Here is a 15,677-nt window from a genome sequence, read left to right on the forward strand (position 1 = left end):
TCGGTCTGTCCTGCTTTGCTCCTCCCATTCCTACAGCGGCACCTTCTTCTTTAAAAATGAGTCTCATTCGCGCTCGAGACGCGGGATTTCAATCCGCCCCACTCACGCGACCAGCGCGCGCTTATTCCATATCTTTCGTCAGAGAGACTTTCATAGTGATCCAGCAGATGAAAGCTAACCTTGCGCCAGAAATAAGCTTTCAATCTGTAAAGTCAAGCGCTTCTTCCACTCTGTGGTTTTAGTCCATTTAGTTCTTTCCCCCCTTTTTCCTCTCAGGTTGATCCCTCCCACTTCTGGCACAGTTTCTTCCCAGAGCTTTCATTCACTTTTGTTGGGAATTCGGACTCATTTCTGCGAATCGGTTCTTTTGAACAGTTCGCTTCAAAGAACCGGATTATTTAACGCCTATCCCAGTTTCACCAACAAGTCACGTTATACTGGAAGATGTTATATAGTCATAACTTCACACCACGATGGAACAATAGAGTTAGGAGCAAATCACTGTATGACAAGGACTGGGTGGAGAAAGGTATTTGGTCAGTGTCACATTTAATTGATAGTAGGCTAGCTAATAGTGGTAATTTCTGTGTTAAATATAATTTAATTTGCAAGCGGGCCAAATTCGAATCTATTACTCAAGCCATCCCTAACTCTGTTATTTGTCTAATTAAAGAAATTATCTCTTATTCTAGGCTATATCTCTCATTCTATCCCCATAACCCATTTCCCACCACTTTCAATTGAAGGATGATATTTTAAAGGAAGTCAACTTTCAAACAAAATTATTAGAAATAGATTTAATAATAGTTCTTATACTATATAGCTTATAAAAACTAAATTTCACATAATTTCTCAAAAGGTACCATTCACATACTTGGAACTAAATAGGCCTATTTTAAATTCCCTTTACCTCCCAAAATGAAAGAAATTCACTTTAAAAATAATGTAAATGTTATCCATCCAGTGAATACTTACGACTTAGATTTGGATTGGACTCTAATAAATGTATATTTTGTGATGATTTTGAAACCATGGCACGGATCTTCTATTTTTTCATTGTATATACACTATGTGGAGGCTTTATGGTCTGATTTTTATGACTGCTTTTCCCAAAGGTACCTCACCTTGGAGACTTCACTGTAAAGGATAGATTATCTATGGACTTGTAATGAACAATAACAAAGATAACTTCCTGGTTAACAGCATCCATATGCTGGGAAAATTGTATATACACAAATCTAAGTACTTGAAGGTGAAATCAATGTTTTGTACATTTCATAATGCGTTTATTTTTTATACAAAAGCCCTCAAAGTGATGAAAAAAATGCAATCAATCTTTTTTTTCCATTATAGAAGAAAATGATTTTTTTTAAACCCTAGCCCCTTTAATGTTTTTGTTTGTTTGATTGTTTTTCATTATTATATTACTATTATGTTTTTTCCTGCTGTATTTGTATTTCACCTGTTGTGTATATTCGAATGCAAAGATGTACTGAAATTGCCATGTTTGTACATGAATAATTGTTTAATAAAAAATCAATGCCATCGCATGGTCCCTGACACACAGTGTGGCACATTTCTGATCAAGATTAGTTCAGCTAATAAACAAGTTTGTTGTAATTTCAGTTTTTTTTTCCAGTTCAGTATGTTGAAACCAGAATTCATCTCATAAAAGTAATTTAGTACCTAACTATTATTTGCTGCAATTAATTGTTGAAACTGGTATTGTGAACCGGTTCAAGTGATTCTTTAAAAAGATCCAACTCAAACAAACGATTCATTCAAATCAATTCAGTGAAACTACAGTTGCAGTCGGGCTGCTTCTCCATGCATTGTTTTGAATAGCCTACAGCTTTATTATTGAAGGCTTCACTTAAAAATGAGTGTCTGCCCCACTTAATTCTACAAAAGCTAAACAACGATCAGTCACTGAATGTCCTCATTTGCAAATAAGGATTCTTTCTCGTGAAACTAGGTGAGGCCAAGTTCACCTTTTTAAGGGGATATAGGCTACAGTAGTACTCTATGGCAGGCACTGTGATGGAGTGATTACAGAAACAGGCAAGACACAACAGGCACAACACATGGGTGTGTGAAGAAAGCGAGAGCAGTTTGGGGTCTTGATGCAATAATCCCACATAATGGTGATCTTTTCATAGAAATGCTGTCCTACAAAAAATCTACTCACATTCATTCTCCTAGGGAGCACAATTTCTTTTGCAGTGACAAACATCACGAATACGCAATGAAAGAGCCACTCTACCTTCTGGTCTGTACTGGGCAATGATGGTCACCGTCTGTCCGGCCCTCTTCAGTGCAGCAGCAGCCTGCTCATGGGTAGCATTGCGCAGGTTTACACCATTCACCTGGGACAAAACCATGGTAACAGAATAAAGCAACAACCCCCACACGCCACACACTAATGCAAATCACATGATGCAATGTCAGCTCTAAGACTTCATAACAATTTTAAGAGGAGAAATCATGAAAAAAATGAATTCCTCTTTCATTTAATTTAATATACACTACCGTTCAAAAGTGTATATTTTTATTCAGCAAGGATGCATTATATTGATCGAGAGTAAGAGTAAAGAAATGTATAATGTTACACAAGGTTTCTAACAAACGTTGCTGTTAAACTTTCCATGTATCAAATAATCCTGAAAAAATATTAAGCAGCACAACAGTTTTCAACATTGATAATAATAAGAAATGTTTCTTTAGCAGCATATTAGAATATTATTTCATGTGAAGGATCATGTGACAAATAAATAAAAGGTTATTTTAAATTGTAATATTTCACAATATTGTTTTCACTGTATTTTTTTAATCAAATAAATGCTTGGTGAGCATATGACTTCTTTAAAAAGAAAAAATATAAAATATTATTATTGACCCCAAACATTTGAATGGTGGTATATATATTTATTATGCTGTTGAGTGTCACAGACAGTTACTGACCGACAGGATGCGGTCTCCTCTCCTCAGCTCTCCGCTCAGGTCAGCTGGCCCTCCTGCCAAGATGAAAGACACGAAGATCCCCTCTCCGTCCTCCCCGCCCACAATGTTGAATCCCAAACCTGTGGAACCCTTGTGCAGCAGGATCTTCCGCGGCTCCCTGCCAAGCAGAACGACAGTGTCACAGATCAGGATAAACTCGGATCACCACAGCAGCAGGGAGGGGACGGAAGACAGAGATATAGTCATGGTCAGAATTATTGCCACTCCTGGTAAATATAATCAAAGATGGCTGTAAAATTGACCTTTCTTACCTTTCATTGAAGTAAAATAATTGAAAGTGTGTGTGTGTGTGTGGGGGGGGGGGGTCGCATTATGAAATCAATTCTCCAAAACACGTTGGCCACAATTATTGGCACCCCTAGAATTTTTTACGGGTAAAATATCTCTAAAGTATATTCCCATTCATTTACCTTTTTTTTAGCACGCCAGGGTGACTAGAAGCATGACATTGTCCAGCTATGACATTTTGTTTCATAGGAGTATAAATATGAGGAAACACAATGGCCAAATTCCCTTAATCATTCATCACAATGAGTAAAACCAAAGAATATAGTTCTGTGGCTGTATTCACAAAACATTTTATCTTAGCACTAACAGTTCTCCTAAATAGCAGTAAAAGTTATTTTATCTTAAAACATCCCAACGCTGCTGAGACCAACTTTTACTAAGGAATAGAGTGAAGTCTTAAGCTAAGAGTAAGGGCGGGGTTGACCTCGTTGCTCTGGATGATGTCATCACGCTTACACTATGCACCATAGGCTGTAAAAAAAAATAGCTATACACACAATGATTGGCTGATGGGGGAGGAGTCTCTGTCAGTGATATAAATATTGTAGAACGTATCATGTTGCTATATTCGAATAAAGATTCTAAACAGTAGGCTAAGTGTCACTAATTAAACAAGTATATGTTCAGCTAATTATCAGCAGAATTCAAGCGACTAATTATGTTTTATATATGGAACTCTGCACTAAGTTAATCAGCTTGAGAGGAGACATATATACAGTAAACACAGCCGAATCACCTAGTTACCTTGACAGTTTTCTGCATCCCTCCACCAAATGGACTCCTCACTCTTGGCCCAGACGGAGATATAAGGGAGAATATAGGGGTTTGGGCTAAATTCCCAGCCCAGAGCCCTCGATCCTCTCGGACAACACGGCAAATACGCTTATTTTATCATTTGTAAGTGTAAACTCGTGAAACAACTGCCACAGGTAATCAGACATTATTATAATAATTAATATTGATTATTTTTGCCATTTTTGTTATAATAGGACAGTGGAGAAAGGTCTGCAACATCCATTAGGATTGTTTGTGATTTGGTCTTAGCGACTTAGGAGTCCTCTTGACTACTCCTAACGTTTCGCAGATTTAGGAGCTGGTTTTAGCGCTAAATGAAAATGAAATACTCTTAGAGCAAAGATTTAGGAATCCTAAAATTAGGACTGACACGCCCATTATTTTTAAGAGTTTCTCCTAAATAGGCTAGTTAGGAGCCACCTTTAGCCTTAAGATGTTTTGTGAATACAGCCCCTGATGTGCAGCAAAAGTTTGTTGAGCTTCACAAAATACAAAGTGGCAGTAAAAAAAATAGCTAAAGCATTGACAATTCCCATTTCCACCATCAGGGCAATAATTAATAACTAAAATAAAGATGTTATGAATCTGCCTGGAAGTGGATGTGTCTATATTGTCCTAATGCACAGTGAGGAGGAGAGTTTGAGTGGACAAACACTCTCCAAGGATAACAGATGAGATTAGTTGAGTCTTGGGGTCAGAAAGCCTTTAAAAAAAAAATCTAACAACCCCTATAAATCACCACATGTTTTTTGGGATGCTTTCAAGAAAAATCCTCTTGCTCATCCAAAAACAAACTCCAGTATATTCAGTTGTCAGACAAGACATGGAACTTCAAATGGGACCTGGATCTGTGGTCAGATGAAACTAAAAAAGGAGCTTTTTAGAAGCAAACCCACCAGATGTGTTTGGTGCAAACAGGGATTAAAAGTACCCCATGAACACAGTTAAATATACCGCTGGATCTTTAATGTCGTGGGCCTATTTTTTTGCTGGAGGTCCTGGACATCTTGTTCAGATACATGGTATCATGGATTCTAGCAAATACCAACAGATAAAAAATCTAAACCTGATGGCCTCTACAAGAAATAATAATGGACCTTGGTTGGATCTTCCATCAGGACAATGATCCAAAGCAAACATCAAAATCAACACAAAAATGGGTCACTGAACACAAATTGAAGCTTCTGTATGGCCATACCCTGACCTGAACCATATAGAAAATGAGAAGTATTTGTTAAAAAAAATGTATTTAATAAAAGGGTGCCAAAAATTCTGGCCAACGTGTTTTGGAGAAAACATTTCTTCCTTAAAGATATTTTACTTCAAAGAAAGGTTAGATTTTTGTAATAATAATCATAAAAAAAAGATCAAAAGGATTAACAATGCAAATGTATTTTTACAGGCTTAGTGGAAAAAACACATTAAGACATTATGAGCATCAAAAAACAATATTAATTCATGGGGTAAAGGAACAATTATAATGTTTCAGTCTCGCCAGAAGTTAAATTATTATATTTCATTTTCCTCCTGTCATTTACAGAGAGAGGAAATCGAGGAGAACAGATCCATGAGAAAACACAACGCTCTAGTCACGACTAGAGGAGACTGGCAAAATTTCATCCAAAGCTAAACAACAAGTGTTCCAGATTTGTTCCAGAAATGAGCGCTAACACATACACACCAATAACTAACTTTCCCACACCAAACACATTCACACATTGAGCTCATTCCTGCCTTGTGCAGGACTGCAGTACTGTTTTAGCAGCCGTGATTCATCTGCAGGCAGAGAAGCATCCCAGAGCTGGCACACCAGCGAGACTCGAACTACATTCAGGGGCCGTCAAAAACCCTTTCTGAATGTACTGCAGAATAACACACCATAGTTCCCAACCAAAAATGCAACACACATTTATAGTAACACGTCCTTGCTTTCAGCAGGGCAGTACGCATGTTTCTCAGTACTCACTACCACAGAACTTGGCTAGCTTTCGACAGCCATGACACTGAAAACATCACTTATATGTGACCGGGCAAGTTGTGCTTTTAGTAAGTGTTTGGTCCATATATGAAATATGATGATACATACTTACACAAACTGACTGTGGTGAACTTTGTGTGATCTACTGGTGTACTGGAGTGTGAATCAGTTTATTGAGAACCTTATTACCATACATTTAATGCAAGTGGTTTTGCAAAACAGTTTTTTAATCCCCTTTTTAACCTCTGTTTATTACATGACACATATTAAAACCATCACCTGGACACCAGTTCCCTGTTTTCTGGCTCTCTTGTACACAACATTATTTATTAGTTCCTCTCTTTTGCAATCTATCCTGCTCTAAGTTGACAAATTGCAAAAGCTCACACACGCTCATGCTATGCTAAACAACTGTGGTTGATTAACCTGTTAAAACCATATAGATATACCAGAAAGGGTTGTGCATGATTAAGAGTTCAAGGAGTTGAATTGAATTGCAATTAAAAGACATTCAACATAGATAATGGGTTTTGGGAAATTAACTGTTCTGCCAAACTGGTATTACCATCAAGCCATAAACACTCAAACCTTTAAGCTTTTTTTCGAACAAACTTTCTCAAGCCAACATTCAAAGTTTGTCTTCACAAACATCATAAAATAGTCTCATCAATTAATTTAGTTTTAATTCCTTTTAATTCTATTTAAATTTTAATTTAAGTTCAAAGTGCAATTTCACATCGTGTTTGCTACCTCAAATTAAATTAAATTAATTTCTGAATGGCCCACAACCCTGATGCTTTGTTAATTAAACATTAAGATCAGTTTGATTAAATGATAATCAAAAGTATTAAAATGAATGAAAACAGAAGCAAATGAAAATGATTTTGTTAATTAAATGCCTAGCGTAGGTCAAACACTCATTACTGTAGGTCTAGAGAAAATTTAGTTTTGTACTAAATCATGTGAATATGCTGATTTTTTCAAGATCCACTGGGAGATATGTACAAGGAATTTATTTAAAATTCACCTTTTATTAAAATAGTACCAAAGCAAATTAAAGAAATTAACAGCAAATCTGTTGCTATTGCAGAGCTGTACAATTCAAAGCAAGATGAAGCAGTTATCGGATGCAAGCAGTCACTCACTCACTCACTCACTCAAACCTGCACCTACTTTACCTGTTCATGAGGGTGATGCTTGTCCGACCTCGTCTCTCTACATTGGCCTTTACCATTGGCAAGGAAGACGAGATGTTAACTGTGAACATGGCGCCTGCCGCTATAACTATCCGGCAGGGATATGAAGAACATTTTTTCCAGGACTCTGTCTCTTGCTCCAGACAGGCTGTGAAGTTCTGTATGTGTACAGTATATGTGCACTTTCTCTAAGTGAAAGGGGAGTGATGGGAAACAGCACCACATCGCCTGTCACACATCACCCCTGCTGGGACAGCGTAAGACTTAACTCTTACCCAGCCACATGAACTGCTGTCCACCACAATAAAACATCCTCAATTTAGATTTTTTTTATCGATTATAAATTGTACCTGAATGTAAAACAATGGCTAAGTAGCTATTGCATTGGCTGAAATTATGCAGTGGCCTAAGTGATGTCAACGGACAAGGAAAGTTGTTTCAGAGGAAGTTACTTTAGTTTAATGAAAGATTTCAAAGACAGGTTTAATCATTTGTATTAAGACCAAAACATGTATTAAGAGAGTAAAATGTATCCATTTTGTAGATGATAAGGCACCCAACCAACTTTTGTGCAGTGCAGTGTTTATCACTCTTTCTGTATTAATCTCTATGGCATATTGCCCCCCCCCCCCCCCCCCCCCCCCCCCCCCCGATCACCATCAACCTACTGTTGTGGCACATGCTGAAATTTCCTGACTCTTCTGAAGGATGACTATAAGGCTCAGAGGTTTTCAGGGTTGCAATGCCCCAATGCTGTCTGTCTGCTTCTTTTTCCACTCTAAGTAATTGGCACTGATTGGGTGATTAATGGTGGACAGTGGATGCTGCTCTCCAGAAACACGCAGAGACATAATTCTCCATGGAAAACATGTTCTCTTTGGCAGGATCACATGGCTTTCATGACTGCTGTGGGCTGCTCTGTCTTCCTCTTTCTCTGAATGCTTTCAAAGCTCTGGGTGAAAACCACCGATCTCTTCCTCAGAACACACTTCAGTCCCATTTGATTTCACGCCAAGAGACATTCAAGATATTTCCAGCCTCTCCGAGCAGCTAAGAATAAACCAAGTGTGTCAACAGTTTACAATCAGGTGCGTCACTGAGTAAAGCTGCCAAAAACCAGCTTCAATTATATTTGATCCTGCCTATTTGCACAGTATAAACGAAACCTAATGACAAATGAGTGACTTGACTTATCGTGTTGCTTTATTGACAATGAAGATTTAGATTCTAAATTGTCAATTGCACTAGCAAATGCAAGCATAGTTACTCGATGAGGGAACGGTTGCTTCTGCTGTAAGTTAAAACTTATGCTGCATGCCTGCGTCCAAAATCACTTACTGTCTGAGTAGGTCATTCATACCATCCATATAGTATGAATAGTATAAATGAAATTCGGACATACTCGATTTCAGATGCAGCGTTAGCCTTAAACTGGTGTAGCTTAAAGGGTTAGTTCACCCAAAAATGAAAATTCTGTCATTAATTACTCACCCTCATGTCGTTCGACACCCGTAAGTCCTCCGTTCATATTCGGAACACAAATGAAGATATTTTTGTTGAAAGCTGATGGCTGAGAAAGGCTTCAGACAGGCCTCCATTGGCATTCAGTACATTAATACTCCCAAGACCCAGAAAAGGCACTTAAAACGTCGTTACAAAGTCCATCTCACCACAGTGACTCTACAATCATTTTACGATGCGACGACAATAGTTTTTGTGCGCAAAAAAAAATCTAAATAACACCTTTATCCAACTTGTTATTGCCTTCCGTGTGTGCCTCCACGACGCATGCGCGAGAATTTGACGTAGCGCCGGGGTTCGGGAATCCATGAAATGCACACTTTAGTCCCATTTTGAGAACTACGCCGAGACCTAAAGCACGATCAATGTAGAATCCAACAGCTTAGACACGCGTCTTCCTCTGCTTGTAAACAAATCGCTTCTGGTTCATCTGTCCGAACGCCGGATCTGCGTAATATTCTCGCGCATGCGTCGTGGAGGCACACACGGAAGGCAATAACAAGTTGGATAAAGGTGTTATTTGGATTTTTTTTTGCGCACAAAAACTATTGTCGTCGCATCGTAAAATGATTGTAGAGTCACTGTGGTGAGATGGACTTTGTAACGACGTTTTAAGTGCCTTTTCTGGGTCTTGGGAGTGTAAATGTACTGAATGCCAATGGAGGCCTATCTGAAGCCTTTCTCAGCCATCAGCTTTCAACAAAAATATCTTAATTTGTGTTCCGAATATGAACGGAGGTCTTACGGGTGTCGAACGACATAAGGGTGAGTAATTAATGACAGAATTTTCATTTTTGGGTGAACTAACCCTTTAAATGAGTGCAAAGTTACTACTTATGCACTCGAAATGTTTGAGCATTGCACCGTAAGTTTAAGTATTTGAGCATTGCACAGTTAAACTAAACATAAACACACATAAACCAAATATTTCCTGAAGTATCTGAGTAGGAATTATGGTTGAAATAACATGGCAGACAGATTTAATTACCCATGCTCAAATGCTCAACCTTCTTCTGTCACCGAAACAAATTTCTTGTGTGTTCAAACATACTTGGCAATAAAGCTCTTTCTGATTCTTCAGTCTTTTAGACATAAACAAGGTTGACATGTACACTTGTTTATACACAAACGTTCAATGTTTGGGGTTGGTAAAAAATGTTTAATGTTTTTTTAATCAAAGTCTCTTATGCTCAGCAAGGCTGCATTTGTTTGATCAAATATACTGTAAAACAGTAAATATATATAAATGTGGAAAACAGTTGTGCTGCTTCATATTTTTATGGAAACCATGATACATTTTCTTTCAGGATTCTTTCACGAATAAAAAGATAGCAGCATTTATTTGAAATACAACTTTTTGGTAAAACTATTTAGTAGTAGTTCAAAGTATTAAAATCTTCAAAAAAAATCTTACTGAACTGTATTATTTTAACTGTAGTGTATTTTTATATATTAAAGATTGAACATTGTGTTCAGCATGAAACTGGTGAATGTTGCCCCGCTTCACTTGTGTATGTCAAGAGTAAAAATGTCTGTACATATTAAATAAAGTTGAAGTTAAAGTTAAAAAAATATAAATTAACCATTCTTGAATATTTGTTATTTACATATTTAAATACACAAGCAATTTTATTTCATATTTTTTATATATAGAGTTTCAGTGGATATTCAATTTATATCCTTTTTTAGTTTGAAACATCAACCATGAACCTGCATTGCACAAATATTCAACACAATTTACAAAATACTTCAAGATATTATAAAGATATATACACACACACACACACACACACACACACACACACACACACACACACACACACACACACACACACACACACACACACACACACACACACACACACACACACATACATACATTCACCTAAAGGATTATTAGGAACACCATACTAATACTGTGACCTTCACCTTCAGAACTGCCTTAATTAATTCTATGTGGCATTGATTCAACAAGGTGCTGAAAGCATTCTTTAGAAATGTTGGCCCATATTGATAGGATAGCATCTTGCAGTTGATGGAGATTTGTGAGATGCACATCCAGGGCACGAAGCTCCCGCACCACATCCCAAAGATGCTCTATTGGGTTGAGATCTGGTGACTGTGGGGGCCATTTTAGTACAGTGAACTCATTGTCATGTTCAAGAATGTCTGAAACCAATTTGAAATGATTCAAGCTTTGTGACATGGTGCATTATCCTGCTGGAAGTAGCCATCAGAGGATGGGTACATGGTGGTCATAAAGGGATGGACATGGTCAGAAACAATGCACAGGTAGGCCGTGGCATTTAAACGATGCCCAATTGGCACTAAGGGGCCTAAAGTGTGCCAAGAAAACATCCCCCACACCATTACACCACCACCACCAGCCTGCACAGTGGTAACAAGACATGATGGATCCATGTTCTCATTCTGTTTACGCCAAATTCTGACTCTACCATCTGAATGTCTCAACAGAAATCAAGACTCATCAGACCAGGCAACATTTTTCGAGTCTTCAACTGTCCAATTTTGGTGAGCTCATGCAAATTGTAGCCTCTTTTTTTTATTTGTAGTGGAGATGAGTGGTACCTGGTGGGGTCTTCTGCTGTTGTAGCCCATCCGCCTCAAGGTTGTGCGTGTTGTGGCTTCACAAATGCTTTGCTGCATACCTCGGTTGTAACGAGTGGTTATTTCAGTCAAAGTTGCTCTTCTATCAGCTTGAATCAGTCGGCCCATTCTCCTCTGACCTCTAGCATCAATGTATAAAAGGCTCTGACATTTCAGGGTGCCTTCCCCTTTAAGACTCTTATTCTGTGGTGACGGAAGAGAAATGTGTGGTTAGCGTCAGATATAGCGGGTATGGAAACGAGTTCAAGTTTAACGACATCATTTAGCCTACGTATCTGTGCTGTGCAGCTTCCTTAGTCCCTACTGAACAATCCAGCTTCCAATGTTCATGCGTTGAGTTAATGACGGAAAGTAAGTGACTGCTACTTTGCTGTGTTAATGTTTCTATTGTAGAAATTATTATGCATTATCATGTGCCAGCGTGATGAGTGAGATTTATAGTGATAGAACAATGTTTATGTTGTAAAACACTGTAGGAAATAATAAGTTAACTAGTGTGAGCCTTCTGATATATAAGTTTCATCGTTACGTTTATAATATTGAGTTAAGGGAATTAATATCGTGCTCACGAGACCATGTGCAGACGCTGTTTGAGTAGTAGCCTTGTCTGGCCAGAAGATGTCGCCATTGCTCCTTTTGTAAACCTTTTCTAATACAGTTTAATGTGAACTGGTCAGTGAAATAGGTGAAGCGCTTTATATTTCTCCAAGCAGTAATATTCATGTTTATGTAATTGTAGATTATGTTCTAAGGGGCATATTAATGTTTATTGAGATATTTATGTTAGATGAACCTGATTTGTATTATATGTGTGGATATATTCTTTACGTTGCATAGAAATGTATGTACTGTAACTGTTTAGATGGCAGTACCTAATGGTGATTTATTTGTTTTATTATCAGACTATAATGACAATACTGGATATTGGAATGTTCTGATGAGCACTGCTGAAGTCCAATACAATCTAAAGAAGAAAGAATATCTCCTCGTCTTTATTCCTGTATTCTGACCGATACACCATCCTGTTTATTGCCTGAAACCCTAGATGAACTAGCCCTACTAGATTACCTCTTTTACATTGGTCCTTCGAGCCGGATACAGTATTCAGGATGGAGGCAGATGAAGAGATGTATCCTGATGTGAGACCTAAACGTCAAATACGTCGACCTGTCAGACTTCAGGACTTCGAAGTGGACTATATGGGATATAGTCAAAGAGATCAGTTAAAATGGGATCTGTCATCCCCTGCATTGGATAGGAGGGTGTTCCCCACTCGGGAGGGTCCAGACCAGATGACCCCTTTCCAGACAGCCCACTCTCACTCTGGGGGTTTCCCTGGGAATGCTGCTCACCCTGAGATTTATCAGTTAGTCTCAGACCACGGCCAGAGGAGAGATTTGGATGGGTTTATTCAGCCTGCGCGAACACCCTCATCCCATCAGAGCCCATATCTGGATTCTCGTTTCTCGGAGGAAATTAGAGCTATTCGGGAGGAGAATATTAAGCTGCTCCAAACACAACAGGCCTTCCAGACTGGCATAAAGGAACTCAATGAAGCACGGCATGAGATGAAAGAGCTGTTGGAAGTAGCCCGCTCGCTGAGGGAAAACCTGGCCCAAGTTAATAGTCCAGCCGCAAACTACAGCAACCCCACATCTCCACAGGCCGGTGCTGTGGCCTCAAGAAGTTTCACTGATGCAGCACACTCGAAGGAAATGGAGGATGAGGACTGGCCTGATCCTCCACCCTGGCCTGAACCTGATGAGAACCTGACGGGAGGCATGTGCAATCTCAGGGTCGAAGAACAAGGGCTAGACCGTAACCAGCTCGACCTTTCCCCCGGAGGTAGAGTATGTATGCCTTGTAAGCCTCCACTGCATCCTCAGTACCCCGCTCCTGCTTCTGATAGAGGGATATCATCATACCACTCTAAACGGCCCTCTCAGTTGCTCACACACCCTGCCCCAGCTCATGCACCTGTAATGAAATCGGCACCTGCCCGTGCCTACCATCCCTTAGAGGCCAGATACGGAGCGGTACATGGTATGCCGCCATCTAACCCGTTTATGCAGCCGCTGGGGAATGAACAAGTGTATCGAGGGCCTCAACCCACAATCCCAAGGTTCATTCACCCGGATCCCAGTGAGTTCGCACGGCTTCGCATAGCTTTAGAAAACCTACTCCCATCCACGGCTACAGAACTCTTCAAGTATCAGATACTTGTAGATCATTTAAAGCTGGAGGAAGCCAAGCTGATAGCTGATGCTTATCTAAACTCACCCACCCCTTATAGTGACACTATGTCAGCCCTCCATGACAAATTCGGGCAGCCTCATCAACTTGCCTTAAAGAAGATAGCGAACGTCCTGGAGACTCCCGAGGTGAGGCGAGGTGATACTATGGCATTCCAGAAATTCTCTCTCCAGATACAATCTTTAGTGGGTTTATTGCAGACTCTGGGACCTGAAGGGGAAATTGAACTCAACTGCGGATCACATGTTGCTCGTCTGCTGAGTAAGCTCCCTCCGGAGCAGCGAGCTGATTTCCGTCGACATCAGTTCAAGCAGTTAGGGGCGACCCACACTTTACATGATTTGTCAGAATGGCTCCGCTATGAATCATGGTGTCAGGGCTTCGACAGTCAGGCTACTGGACGCAGCATAAAGGAAAGGCAGAACATGAAGACTGATGGTCGTCCTGGTAGACAGACGGTGACTGTCCTTCATGGAGCTGGTGAGTCGGCAGAGACAGCTTCTTCGTATCTTAAAGAGAGTTCAACTAACCGAGGAGCCAAGAGTAAAGCCTACTGTGCCTACTGTGAGAGTACTGAACATTATCTTAGTCAATGCAGTGCTGTCACCAAACTCTCTAGAGACCAGCTTAGGGAATGGATCCGGGTTAACAAACGGTGCTGGCGCTGCGCACGAACTCATCAAGCTGCTCAGTGCACATTGAAGAAACCTTGCAACATCTGTCAGGGAAAGCACCTACTGGCTCTTCACGAGATAAATACAAGAGCAGAGAGGGGCAATAAAGATGTAGCTGCTAAAGAAGAGAGCTGCTTAACTAGCTCTGCGGCTGATTCGCTCTACCTGGACAGACCTGGAGCCGGGAATCGAGTCATGTTGAAGGTCGTCCCGGTGCTTGTACATTATGGAGATCGGACGCTGGACACCTTTGCGATCCTCGATGATGGGTCAGAGAGGACCATGTTGTTGCCAGCAGCAGCTAAGTTTCTTGGCCTAAAGGGCAAACCCGAAGCGCTTCCTTTGCGTACAGTCCGACAGGACATCCAGATCCTCCATGGCCACACAGTGTCTTTCAGCGTCTCACCAGTGGCGAACCCTCACATAAGCTATAAGATCAAGGGGGCCTTCACAGCTGGCCGCCTCAGCCTAGCACAGCATACTTACCCCATTGACCGCCTGAAGAGAAAATACAAATACCTAAGTGGTATTCCCCTACCTGCCTTAAGAGATGCTCAGCCAACACTCCTTGTAGGATCTGATAACCCTCAGCTGATAACACCTGTTGAGCCAGTCAGACTTGGTCCATCAGGTGGCCCAGCCGCAGTCCGCACCCGGCTTGGGTGGACTCTTCAGGGCCCCACCCCATTCATGGGGCGGCCTATCCAACCTGCACAGTGCCTGTATACTTCATATGCGCCATCAATGGATGAGCTTTACAAGCATGTTGAGAGGCTCTGGCAAGTAGACACTGTACCTTACCGACCAGAAAGAGAGGTGACTCGGTCAAAGCAGGATCAACAGGCTGTAGCATTGCTTGAATCCAAGACTGTCCGTACTAATGTGGATGGAATTCTTAGGTACGCCACATCATTGCTGCGACAGGCAAGCATGCCACCATTGCACTCGCCAAAGGAGGCAGTTATGCCCATGTTACGTAGTACTGAGAAGCGACTTTTAAAGGACCCCAGGCTGGCGGATGCATACAGGAAGGAAATGCAGAAGCTCATTGAAGCAGGTGCTGTGAGGGAAATCACTGAGGATACCTCAACCAAAGAAGGATGGTATATCTCACATCATCTCGTCAGCCACAACGGGAAACCCCGCCTGGTCTTTAACTGCTCTCACCAGTACCTTGGGCAGACCCTGAACCAGTACCTGTTACCGGGCCCTACTCTTGGTGCCCCTTTGCTGGGAGTTTTACTGAGATTTCGTGAACACCCCATCGCGGTTAGTGGAGACATCAAGGGGATGTTCCATCAAGTCCGCCTCATCCCTGAAGAT

At 40.6% G+C, this 15,677-nt stretch overlaps 1 protein-coding gene across 6 annotated transcripts in view; it reads right to left on the bottom strand.

The window, feature by feature from the left end:
- dlg3 (discs, large homolog 3) overlaps positions 1-15,677 on the bottom strand; it is a 140,435-nt gene that overhangs the window by 31,547 nt on the left and 93,211 nt on the right. For all 6 annotated transcript variants that reach the window (XM_079838592.1, XM_079838594.1, XM_079838595.1 and 3 more), the window contains 2 exons: positions 2,962-3,118; positions 2,264-2,366 (listed from right to left, as the gene is read on the bottom strand). In XM_079838592.1, the coding sequence (XP_079694718.1) occupies positions 2,264-2,366; positions 2,962-3,118 (260 nt within the window). The remainder of the gene's footprint in view (positions 1-2,263; positions 2,367-2,961; positions 3,119-15,677) is intronic.

This window comes from Gobio gobio (genome assembly GCF_949357685.1).
Source record: "Gobio gobio genome assembly, chromosome: 16".
NCBI lineage: Eukaryota > Metazoa > Chordata > Actinopteri > Cypriniformes > Gobionidae > Gobio > Gobio gobio.